The sequence below is a fragment of the Dromiciops gliroides genome, chromosome 1 (genome assembly GCF_019393635.1).
Source record: "Dromiciops gliroides isolate mDroGli1 chromosome 1, mDroGli1.pri, whole genome shotgun sequence".
NCBI lineage: Eukaryota > Metazoa > Chordata > Mammalia > Microbiotheria > Microbiotheriidae > Dromiciops > Dromiciops gliroides.
In genome coordinates, this window is record NC_057861.1 from 585,894,931 (window position 1) to 585,907,776 (window position 12,846).

General features: G+C 36.8%; 1 protein-coding gene across 1 annotated transcript in view; it reads left to right on the forward strand.

The window, feature by feature from the left end:
* The window catches only part of ERCC4 (ERCC excision repair 4, endonuclease catalytic subunit), a 50,440-nt gene that overhangs the window by 14,837 nt on the left and 22,757 nt on the right, over positions 1-12,846 (forward strand). Inside the window, exons 5-6 of the mRNA XM_043977427.1 lie at positions 10,535-10,715; positions 12,049-12,177. Coding sequence (XP_043833362.1) covers positions 10,535-10,715; positions 12,049-12,177 — 310 coding nt within the window. The remainder of the gene's footprint in view (positions 1-10,534; positions 10,716-12,048; positions 12,178-12,846) is intronic.

Below are 12,846 nucleotides of genomic sequence, written 5' to 3' on the forward strand. Positions count from 1 at the left end.
TCAAATAATACCTTTTTTTTTTACTTAGTATACAATTTCTTTTTTGAAAAATCATAACATTTAAATATAAGTTAAATCACAACACAATCTCAAAGAAAACTTTTACAAATGTTCCCCTCTTTTTTTTTGTTTTTGGAATATGCTTATCAAAAATAATACTTCTAGAATCAATTTACACTTGCCATGGCAACCAATTTGCCAGGGAAATGCTTTAAAGAGTTTGATCAAATAATCAGTTGAGGAAAAAAAATAACAAAAACAAACAACTCAGATTATGGGAGCACAATACTCCTAGAATTAACATTGTATTATGAAATCAAAACCATCTTGCAATTTTTCAAAATTAGATAGATAAACGAATAGAAGAAAATACACATGGAACAATAAAAGACAATGAAATTCAAACTAAGGAAGTCTAAATGAATGTGAACTTAATAAGAATATTATAAAATATAAACTTGATCACATGACTATTGTAAAAGCTTAAGTATAAAACACAATCTCAAAAGCATGAAACTCTCTATGAAAATAAACCCATACCATTAATTTCAAAATGTATATGTAATAGCATAGAAATCCTATGTAACCTCTGAACTGATACTATTACTCTGAGTGAATTCAGAACATTTTTGATTCCGATATCTAAAATCCCCAATACTCATATCAATACCTTGCTGCTTACTTCTACATTTCTGTAAAATATATACCCTTCCATGGCAAAAGAAGCGGAGTCTTGAACTATGTTGATGATTGTCATTCTTATTCGGCTTAAGTTTTTCTTCTTTAACCCCTCTATATTGTCTGTCGGGCTTTTCACCATACAAATGCTTTATAAGATTACTAATTAAAGACAAAAGCAGGTTAGCAAAATTATGAACAAATTGAGCATATCTGGAGTTTAAAGGGTTTTCTAAGGTTGTCTCAGAAGCACAACCAGGCTGGGGAAGGGCTGAGCCTGAAGCTGCAAATGTAGGTAGAGAAAGTTGAGCATGCGCATCAGATCTCTGGACTTCCCAGGCAGGGGAAGCAATGGGCTTGGCCATAGGAGGAGTAGAGGGTGGGGTCTGGAGAGGAGGGGAGGGACCAGAGCAATTTGAATCAGACTTGATTTTGAACTCAGGCCTGGATTCCTCTTCCCCCACTTTGCCTCCAGGTGCTAGGGGATTAAAAGCTTCTAGAGGGTGGGTCATTGCCTCCAGGCATGCAAAATTAAAGCAACAATTACTGTTAGAACTGGGAAAAGCTGCGGGAATCTCTTCAGGTTTCTCTGAAAAAGCATGGTTGGGAGAGGGAGAGATATTTCCTTGTGTGAGTAAGTTGCTGGCTCTTTTAACAAAAATAAAAAGAAAAATAGAAAATCCACAAAAACAAAGCATTAACATGATCTTATCTCCCATTTGTCTGGTTAAACAGACTAAAATCAAAAATAGGATAATTAGGGAGTTTAAAAGGTCCATTCGAAAAAATTTAAAGGAAAACACAGCCAGTACACCAAGTACTTAGCAGTTAAAGGGAGAGGGAGGGGAAATTTCTTACCCAACTAGAAGATCAGAAGAAGACTGAGGGTTAGCTTTCCTCTTCGTGGTCAGCCATCTGTTAAGGGCTAAAATTCTAGCTAGTCTGTCTAAAATATCTAATGAGTGGTCGCCAATAAATTATAAGCTTTAGCAAGAGTTAGACCTTTAAGCGTTTATTAAGGAAAACAAGAATTTGGTAAAGAGAGAGAGAAAGGCCTAGATTCCTATCTATTAAAGGGAGAGCACATTTCTAGCTCCGCTCTCCACCAGAGTCCAAAGGAAAGAGAGTGAGACTGAGCGCCAGTCTCTTCCTTCCTCCTCCCACTAGCCCGCGTCAGGAAGTGACGCCAAAGAAAAGACTCCTGGTCTTGCCCTCAAAGACCTTCGCTTCATGGGCAGAACTCTTCTACAGTTAGTATCCAGCAGGTGGCGTTATTCCAATCGTTACACAAGGAAGATAATATAGATCTGATCAAATCCGTATCATCCTTGGATTGGGCTATATTATAGCTGAATAAACTAGACTTGATTAATTTTTGGTAACTTCTGAATGGAAATATTAAAGAAGACACATGTCTCAACATGCTACAGTATGTTTGCATAAATTGATCATGTTCTAGGGAATAGATTAATCATAAATCTTCAAAGGTGGCTGTAGTAAACATCTCCTTTACAAATCAAAGAACAATAAATAAGTAATTTTTTTAAAAAGGAAATATGAACAAAAAAATACAGACTGAAGTGGAGTGTAAGTGATGGCATCCTGAATGATTAGATCAAAGAACTAATCATGGAAACAAAGAATAATAATAGTAAAACAATGTGCCGAAACTTTTAGGACAAAACTATAGTGGGCCTCTGAGGAAAATTCACATTTCTGAGAGTACATATTAACATAATAGAATAAAAAAGGATCAGTGGATTGAGCATGCAACTTTAAGACTAGAAAATAACCTTAAAAACAAATATAAAAAAGGAACCTTGAAAATTAGAGGAGAAATAGAGAAAATTAGAAACAAAAATGACTATGGAACCAATACAAAACAACTGGGTTTTTTGTTTACATTTTAATTTATTATTTTTAGTATTTTTTTTTTTTAGTGTTGAGTTGCAAATTCTCTTCTACCCCCTCCCACAACTATTGGAAAGGTTCTACTATGTCATGGCACTTTTCATTGATAAATTCTTGAAATAGAATTTCTAGATTCTTTCTTTGATAATGACTTTCAGGTAGACCAATAATTATCTCTCCTCAATTTATTTTCTAGATCAGTTTTTCTGATGAGATACTTAACATTTCCTTCTAATTTTTTTTAATCTTTTGGCATTGTTTTATTGGGGTTTTTTTTTATATTTCATGAAGTCATTAGCTTCCACTTGCCCAATTCTCATTTTTAAGCAATTATTTTCTTCAGTGGGATTTTGCCCCTCTTATTCCATTTAGCTAGTTCTGCTTTTTAAGGAATCATTTTCTTTAGTGGATTTTTGTGCCTCTTTTACTATTAGTCTAATTCTGATTTTCAAGATGTTATTTTCTTATTGGACTTGGGTACAATTAGCATTTTTATTTGAGGCTTTGTTTATGGTTCGTTTCACATTGTTATCTTCTAAGTTTATGGTCTTCCCTGCCTCCAAAACAGTGTTTTATGTTCAAATTCTTTTGTTGTTGCTTGTTCATTTTTGCAGCCTATATGTTTATGTTGGGCTCTGCTCATCTAGGGGTGGGGAGGCACTGTCCCAAGCTTCAGATTTTTTCATGCTGCTCTTCTGTGGGTCCAGAGCTAGTTTTTGGTGCTTCCAAGGTGGTCTGGTCCAGGGAGAGATATGGTCACTGCTCTCCTGGTCTGTACTCTGGTCTTTACCAAGGAAAAGCCCTTGGTCCCATACAGGCACAAGTTGCTAGCACTCTCTTTGCCTTGGAACAGCGACCAAGTACCCTGCTCCCTGATAACCAGTGCTTCTCTCTGCCTTGGAACTGCAACCCAAAACTGCATATGGGCAATAGAGTTGCAAATCAAGTTTATGGTCTTCCCTGCCTCCAAAACAGTTGCAAATCAACACCAGCTAAACCCAATCCCAGCAAAGGAACCTCTGTTATCTCTTTCTGGCCAGTTGTCTGACCATTGAGCGAGCCCCTTACTATCTCTGGCCTGAGTATTCCAGAACCTGCTATGGCTGCTACTGCATATGTGGGCTCCAAACAGAGCTCCATTCCAGTGTCACAGACTTTTCTTGCCAACCTAAGTTTTCTTAGGCCAGAAAAATGTTTCACCCTGACCTTTTGTTGGCTTTGTACTCAAAAGTTTGACTTGAGGTGTTATTTTAAATTTGTTTAGAGGGAAATGTTGAGAGAGTTCAGCTGAGTTGCTGCCCCTAATCTACCATCTTGACTCCAAGCTAAACTGTTGTTTTTTAGGATTAGCAGAGTTAATAAACCACTAGCCCACCTAATCAAGAAAAAGAAAAAAGAAAAATCATCAGAATAAAAGACAAGGTGATTTCACAAAGATGAAATTTAAAAGTATAAGAAGCACAATTAGCTATATGCAAACAGAACTTAGAAGTCTAAGGAAATTAATATTTGTAAAGGTAAGGTCAGAATGCCCAAAGAAAACACAGAGATCTTAATCTAATATAAGAATAAGAAATTGGGGGAGCCATAAATGAAATACCATAAAAACAAATTCTAGGCCAAATATGTATACACAAGTTAATTCTATTATCTAAAGAACAATTAATATCTATGCTATAAAATTATTCTCAAAAATAGAGATAGAGGTCATTGTACCAAATTCTTTGATAAGAAACAAAGGAGACAAATAAGGGAGAGACAAATCATAAAAGAAATCTATATATTGAACTCACTAATGGATTTTTATGCAAAAAATTTTAAATAAAATCTTTCAAGGAGATTACAGAACTTTATTTTGAAACTAACTCCCTATTACTAAATTATAGCAAGAATGCAGGGATGGTTCATTTTTAGAAAAATAATTAGCAGAGCTAACCATATAAACAACAAAGGTAACAAAAAGCACCTGATTATTTCAGTAGATACACGAAAAGAATTTGATGAAATACATTAGTAATTTATGTTAAAAACCCTAAAACATAGTAATGGATAGGCTATTCTTTTATATTATTAACTAAAAGCATGTATTTAGCATTGTTTACAACAACAAAAAAAACCACTAGAATATTTCACAGTGAGAAATAGTGAAAAATGTAGGTTATTTCCTCATTATCTTAGTCTCCTCCTTGTGGGAGGGTCATATCCTATTTTGAAATTCTTGGGATGCTAAGACATCCCCCAAGGTATGGGTACCTTTTTCCCTAGGGGTGTATTTTTGAGGGTTAAATGTCATAAGGTGAACCTAAGGACACATTTGGTCCTTCTGCTCATGTTTATAAAACATGTTTAAAGTTGTCAGACCCCAAGAGTCTCTCTGTTTAGGATATCTCTTTAAGATCTGGTTTCTAGGTATCCTTTCTATTTCCTGTCATCTAGGATTATCAATCGGGGCTACTGTTTCCTTAAACTTCTGTTGGTAGTGTTTGTTGATAAGAACTTGAACCTTCTGGTAACTGTTGTTAAGAACTGAAGCCTTAGTTTATTTGTTAACTCTTGTAGCTACTGTTGATAAGAACTCAGGTCTTAGGTTATCTGTAAACCCTTCTGGCCCCCTTCATCACTACTTTAAAAAATTAGAATAGAATGAGATCGGGGCAGGTAGGTGGCAGTGGATAGAGCACTGGCCCTGGATTCAGGAGTACCTGAGTTCAAATCCAGCCTCAGATACTTGATACTTACTAGCTGTGTGATCCTGGCCCAGTCACTTAACCCTCATTGCAGGGGGGTCAGCGGAGGGAGGGGGGGTAGGGGTGCTGGGAGAATAGAATGAGATCGGGTACCTGTCAGTCAGCAAACATTTCTCAGGTTCTTACTATATGCCAAGTACTGTGCTAAGCACTGGGAATAGAAATACAAGCAAAAAAACAGTTCCAACTCTTAAGAAGCTTACATTCTACTGAGAAAAGATAGCATATAAAAGAAAGCTGAAATGGGCTGGGGTGGGGGACTGAAGAGATGAAGGGGCGTGGTAAAAACAACAAAAAACTGGAATGCAGCATGATGAGACATGAAGACATGACTGGCCTGGCCATCACCCTCCTTAAACAGTTTCTGGGAAGAGCCATCTAATCAGAGGAAAAGACCATGAGGGTTGACAGTACTTCCAAGATGTGAATTCCAAGACTCGAGTGAGTTTCAAGAATGAGGAGGTTTCTGGGACATGGCAGAGAAGTCCTGAGTCTTTTTTGAAAAAAAGCTTTGAAATGCACATTTACAAAATAAAAATTAAAACAGTTATAAAGTTTAACCTCATTCCGTGCAAATTAGCAAAAATGAAAAAAGAAACATTCAGTATTGGAGAATCTGTGGAAAAATGGACACAGTGCACTATTGGCACTGTAAAATAGTACAATAATTCTGGGTTTCAATTTAGAATTGTGGAAGAAAAGTAAACTGTGACCTAAAAATCCCAGTATTAGGCATATATACTTAAAGATGGTAAAAAAGGGAAACAGTAGTCCATCATATATAAAAAATTCATAGCAGCACATCTTGTGCTGGCAAAGAACTAGAAACAAATTGGTTGCCCATCAGTTTGCGGAATGGCTGAAAAAAAAAAGAAATGAGAAATATGAGAAATTCAGAGAAACATGGGAAGATTTCTATGAATTGATGCCAGGCAACATAATCCGAACCAAAAGAAGTACAAAATGGCTACAACAATGTAAATGAAAAGATCACTGCAAGTGAATTAAATTTGAGTAATTGAAAAAAAAAGTGAAGGTCCTAGAAAAGAGATAATTTAACATGCTTTGTCCTCATGGGAGAGAGGTAGGGGATTATTGGGACAGATTATTGTATACATTGTCAAACACAATGTATTAGATGGTTTATGTTATTGTTTTTCTTTCTTTTTTTTTTTTTTTTTGGTGAGGCAATTCGGGCCAAGTGACTTGCCCAGGGTCACACAGCTAGTACGTGTCAGGTGTCTGAGGCTGGATTTGAACTCAGGTCCTCCTGAATCCAGGGCCAGTGCTCTATCCACTGTGCCACCTAGCTGCCCCTGTGTAATCGTTTTTCTTTATTAAAAAGAAGGATTCAGTCTAGTGGTAGAATAGGAAATGACTGAAGAGGTAGCCTTTTGCATTGTCCTATACATGTACCTTTTACCCCATCTTCTCATCTTCTCCAGCAATTTATCTTCACAATCATCTCCACTCTATAATTTTCTCCTCCCTCCCCTTATTATCCACTGACCCATTCCCTGCTGCCTTCAAATACATCCATGTCTCCCTCATCCTTAAAAACCCCCACTTGACCCAACCATCCCTAAACTCCTTGAGAAAGGCATCTATGTTAAATGCCTCTACTTCTTTCTATCTCACTCTATTCTGAACCCTCTGCAGGCTGGTTTCTGACCTCATCATTTAATTGAAATTCCTCTCTCCAAAAATTTCCAAATCTATTTAATAGCCTTTTCTCAATCCCATTCTTTTTTATCTTTCTTCAGCCTTTGATGCCAGTGATCACCACCTACTCCATCCTCTTTAGTTTTATAACACACTCTTCTCTGTTGGTTCTCTGCCTACCTGACAGCTCCTTCTCAGTCTTCTTTCCTTGATATTTACATGCTTAGTAACTGTGGCTATCCCTCCAAGGTTCTGTCATTGGCCTTTTTCCCTTTAGTAACTCAGTTGGTGATCAGCTCTTATGGGTGCAGCTATGCATATAATATATAGTCAGAGCTATATATCCAGCCCTAGTTTCCTTCTTGAGCTCCACTCCTGTATCACTTTTTGCACATCTCTAACTAGGTATTCCGTAGATATCTCCAATTCAGCATGTCCAAAGCAAAACTCATTACCTTTCTTACTAAAACCCTCTCCTCTTTCCAGTTTCCCTACTGTCAAGGACAACATTATCTTCCTAGTCATTCAGAATCAGAATTAAGGTTATTTCCTTTCCTAGACTGTTCTCCCTCCTTACCTCTACCTCTTTGTTTCCATGGCTTCTTATATGACTCAGCTTAAATAACACTGTAAGAGGTTATTCCCAGTCCCCTTTAGCTGCTAAAGCCTTCTCTGATGTTACATTTCATCTATTCCATATATATCTTGTATACACCTAGTTATTTATATATCCCTTCCCCACCTCCCCCCATTAAAATTCTAGCTCCTTAAAATCAGGACTATTTTTGCCTTTCTTTGTATCCCCAGCACTTAGCACAATGCCTGGCACATAGCAAATGCTTGTTGACTGACTGACAAAAGGCATCCCTAAAACATTTTTTTAAAGAAAGGAATGCTCTTGAAAAGAGGTTTGTTGGACAAAGATTTTTTTCTATTGAGTTTTATTGCTGCCTTTTTTTTTTTTTAGTATCAGTCATTTATTTCCCAGGATAACTTTTCTTTTTTTTTTTTATTTTGGGGGGGGGGGCAATAAGAGTTAAGTGACTTGTCCAGGGTCACACAGCTAGTAAGTGTCAAGCTTCTGAGGCTGGATTTGAACTCAGGTTCTCCTGAATCCAGGGCCGGTGCGCTATCCACTGTGCCACCTAGCTGCCCCCCAGGATGACTTCTCTTAAACCTTTCCATTTGGCAAAAAAATAATGATAATAAAAACCAACATAGTAGTTAGTTCTGAGAGTATATGTGTTGATCTATATCTCTGTTCCCTCATTTCTCCAGCAAGAGAAATGTGTATCATCTTTCCTCTGGAACCAAGATTGGTCATAGCATTTTATCTGAGTTTACCTATCTTTTAGCAATTAAAAGAAATTTACATTAAATCATTATATTCTCCTGGTTCTGCTGTCTTCACTATATCACTTCATGCTAATCTTCCTATGTTTCTTCATATGCATTGTTTCTTAACAGCACAAAATTATATTACATTCATATGCCACAGTTTGTTGAGTTCCACAGTGCTTGGCACATAGTAGGCACTTTATGTTTATTGACTAAACCAAGAGAATACTCTCCCTACAAAGAGTGAAATCAAACTTAAAGGAGCTGCTAAAAAACATTCCTCCCCACCAAGTTTATTTTTTTGTGGCATAGCCAAGGTCACTTCCTTGATTATAGGATGTTATGTCTTGACTGCCATGTGAGTTCACTGCTGGAGTGGGTCTAGCAGGCTAGTCCTCAGCACAGGCTCCTCACTAGTCTCAGCTACTGTTGCTACCAATTCCCATTGTTAAGAGGACCATGGATGGCTCTTCCAGCCTTTTCAAATTCACAAAGTCCAATATGCATATGCTAAATAACAGGTGCCTTGTGTTCGTAGCTACATGGAGGTCAGGTGAGGAGAAAAGGCCACCTCTGCTCCACCTAGAAACCTATAGTATTTCTTCTTCCTCACTTTAAAGCCACCAGGAAAAAGTGAGCTATGCTTTATTTTTTTAGGGTCTTGTGGTAGAAAATGCACTAGATTTGTCATTAGAGGATCTGTGTTTTAATAGTGGCTTTGCCACTTACTGCCTATATTAACCTTGGTCAAATTTAAACCTTCACACCCTCAGTATTCAGACCCTAAGTCAGTCAGTAAAGATTAAGCACTTACTGTGTGCCAATCACTAGGCTAAGCACTGGGGATACAAATACAAATAAAAACCAAGATAGACCCTGCCCTCAAGGAACTGACAATGTAATGGGGGTGAGACCACACACAAAAGGAAGTTGAAAAGCAGGGTGGGAGAATGAGGCAGGGGAAAGAAGGTTCTTGACTCAGAGGCATGATGGAGAGTTCCAAAGAAATCCCAAAGCAGTATAAGTGGTGGGGAAGGAAGATTATACCCCCATTAGATAGAATCCCTAGAGCCTCCTGAAGAGATGTGAGGACTAGGTGGATTAAAGTTTGAAGCATAATGAGGTTTCCCAGTGTTGAGTTTCCTGGGGAAGGAAGATATGATGGAGATTCCAAAGAAATGCAGAAGCAATGTAGCTGTAGAAATGGAGAAAAACAACTACAAAGTCTGTTCTCTCTTTAAATAAAGGCCCTGGAGTCCATGGCCCTGCCCTCAGTATCCACATCTATAAAATCAAGGATTTGTATTATATCTCCTCTAGGGTTACTTCCAGCTCTGAATCTAGGATCCTATCTTCCTAAAGGATATCATTTTAAAAGAAAGTAGCTCTTTAGAGTTTATAGAAATTTATTCTTCCAAATTGCTTGTTTTTAAGTTAACACTTTCCCAAAATACAGGTCACCTCATATTACATATAATATATAATTTTATGTAAAAAGTATATAAAATGTATAATATTTTATATAAACGAAATATAAAAATATAATTTAAACTAGAAGTACAGTATATACCACAATTACCATTATGCTCAAATGAATCATCTACCTTTTGGCCTATCTTTAGTTTTCTATTTTTCATTGCCTAGCCAGGTCCCAAATCTTCAGTAGGATGGCCAATGGAAGGTCCATGCCAGGGTTCTCAGTGTATAAGCATCATAAGTGTATATGTCTTGATTAACTTGCCTATTATATTCTAAATGATGAATCTTAGATTATTTAATGCCTCTCCTCCCCTTCATTAGTATGTATAAGAATATACTCTCTATAGAATCAGTAATTTTGACCATGAGATAAATAACCATAGTCAATGATGCCACGTATTATTACTTTTTTTGTTTTTTGTTTGTGGGGTTTTTTTGCGCAGGGCAATGAGGGTTAAGTGACTTGCCCAGGGTCACACAGCTAGTAAGTGTCAAGTGTCTGAGGCTGGATTTGAACTCAGTTTCTTCTGAATCCAGGGCTGGTGCTTTATCTACTGCGCCACCTAGCTGCCCCCATATATTACTTTTGAAACTTAAAAAAAAATGTTTTCATAGAAACATAAATTAAAAAGCATTTGTACTTCCTTGGCAGTAGTGTTTTTTAAAAGCTATGTTGAACATACTTTAGCACCAATGCAAATTTTTATTTTTATTTTTAGACAATTCGTCACTATTTAGATCCTCTATGGCACCAGCTTGGAGCAAAGACTAAATCTTTGGTACAGGATTTGAAGATACTACGGACTTTGCTACAGTATCTTTCTCAGTATGACTGTGTCACATTTCTTAATCTTCTGGAATCTTTGAGGGCAACTGAGAAAGCCTTTGGCCAGAATTCAGGTGGGAAATTAAAATTACGAATATATTTCTTTAAATTGTTTTGAGAATAGAACATAAAATTTGAGCTTTTGCCTATTCCAAGAATGAAGGGGAAAAGGGGGGAATGTTATACTGAACCCACATACTGTCCTAAGACCTCAAATTAGATTCACAGCATAAGGATGTAGGTTTTGTTGATGGCTAATGTTCCTTCCTACTTAACTTCTGTTCTGTGCAATACTAAATATTCACATCAGAATCTAACATTCTATTCCCAGAAAAGTCTATGTGAGTATAGTACAATCAGTCCCCAACTTACAAAATGGTTTTGTTCCCAAAATTCTTTTTTTAATAAGTAAGCTTTTTGGGTTTTAGCACAATGAATTTTTGAATAGGAATAATATTTATAAATGCTAGTTCAGTTCTCGTACCAGCCCCCAACTGTCTATTTAACTGATAAAGTAGCTTTGCCATAATAATAATGTTGTAGAACCTAATAATACTTCTATGACAGTATTTGTGGCAGCTTTGTAGTTAAGGTGTATAATATGTGGTTAAGATGTACATGTGTGCATGTATATATGTAGTTAAGCTACATATATATATACACACACACACACACACACACACATATATATATATATGTGTATATATATATATATATATATATACATATATATATACACATAAACCTATAGTATCTCATTTGTTCCTAAGCATCATTTATAGCATTATTTTTTTTAATGGGAAAACATTACAAATTCAAACCAAGGACACTAGGAATATGTCTCCCCTTTCTCTGGCTTCTGCTGTGGCAGCTCCACTAACTAGGAGGCAAGGATGAAAGGAAGGAAGATGCAGAGGTAGGTCATGAGCCTATTGCAGTGGTGCTCTGGTACGGGGGAGGGGAGGCCCTTGCAATGAGGTTCTGAGCATAGAAAGAAGCAGAACCAGCAAAACCACTGGGGGCCTGGAGCAAAAAGGACTGATCCAGTGTTTAAGACTGATGACAGAGGGGCAGCTAGGTGGTACTGTGCATAAAGCACCGGCCCTCGAGTCAGGAGGACCTGAGTTCAAATCTGGCCTCAGACACTTGACACTTACTAGCAGTATGACCCTGGGCAAGTCACTTAACCCCAATTACCTCACCAAAAAAAAAGACTGATGGCAGTTGTGACTTCAGCATCAAGGAGAGTAGAATGGCAACTCTTTATATGTATATATTTAAAACTGGGGGTTAACTGCATATCACAAAACTAAAGAAGATTATGGTAGGCAAATCATGGAAGACTTTGTAAATGTCTCATAAGTGTAAGATATAAACCTAAAATGTAAATCTTTCTTCTTCTTTTAGGGTGGCTGTTTCTCGACTCTAGTACATCAATGTTTGTAAATGCTCGAGCAAGAGTTTATCACATTCCAGATACCAAAATGAATAAAAAGTGCAAAATGACTGAAAAAACAGACATAGAAGAAGGCCATGGTATTGTATATGCTTCTAAAAATGACATCTAAAACAAAGTGACCTCTGTTGAAATCAAAATTGGGCTTTATTTACATTTGTTGTTTGCTAAAAACAACTTAAATCATTAATGTGAATTTTTTTCTCAGGTATTTTGTTTCAGATGCATCTCATTCATGTTAACAATAACAATAAAAATAATGACAATAGTGTAAGTTTGTAAAACACTACATATATTTATATAATTTCATTTGATCCTCACAACAACTCTGTGAGGTAGATGCTGTTATTATCCCCATTTTACAGATTAACCTGAGAGAGGTCAAGTGACTTGTTCAGGATCACACGACTAATAAATGTCTGAAGCAGGATTCCAACTCAAGTCCTGACTCCCAGACCAGTACTTTATCCCTAGACTACCTTGATGCCCATTTTATTACTTCAGGATTTCCAAAGTACTTCCTTCACAAAGACCTGTGAGTTAGGGAGCACAGCAATGTTGCACTTGATCTGAACAACTTGTGTTTATCCAGGGCCTCACGAATTTTAACACTTTTGTCATGGCTGCCTTATGTGAAGTTAGTATGTCAGGACCTCTAAAATTCTCTTTCAATTCTTAAGAGTCTCAGAGCATGAGTATTTTAAAGGAACTCAAGAGATATTTTATTTTCACAACTTCTTTTCAGACAT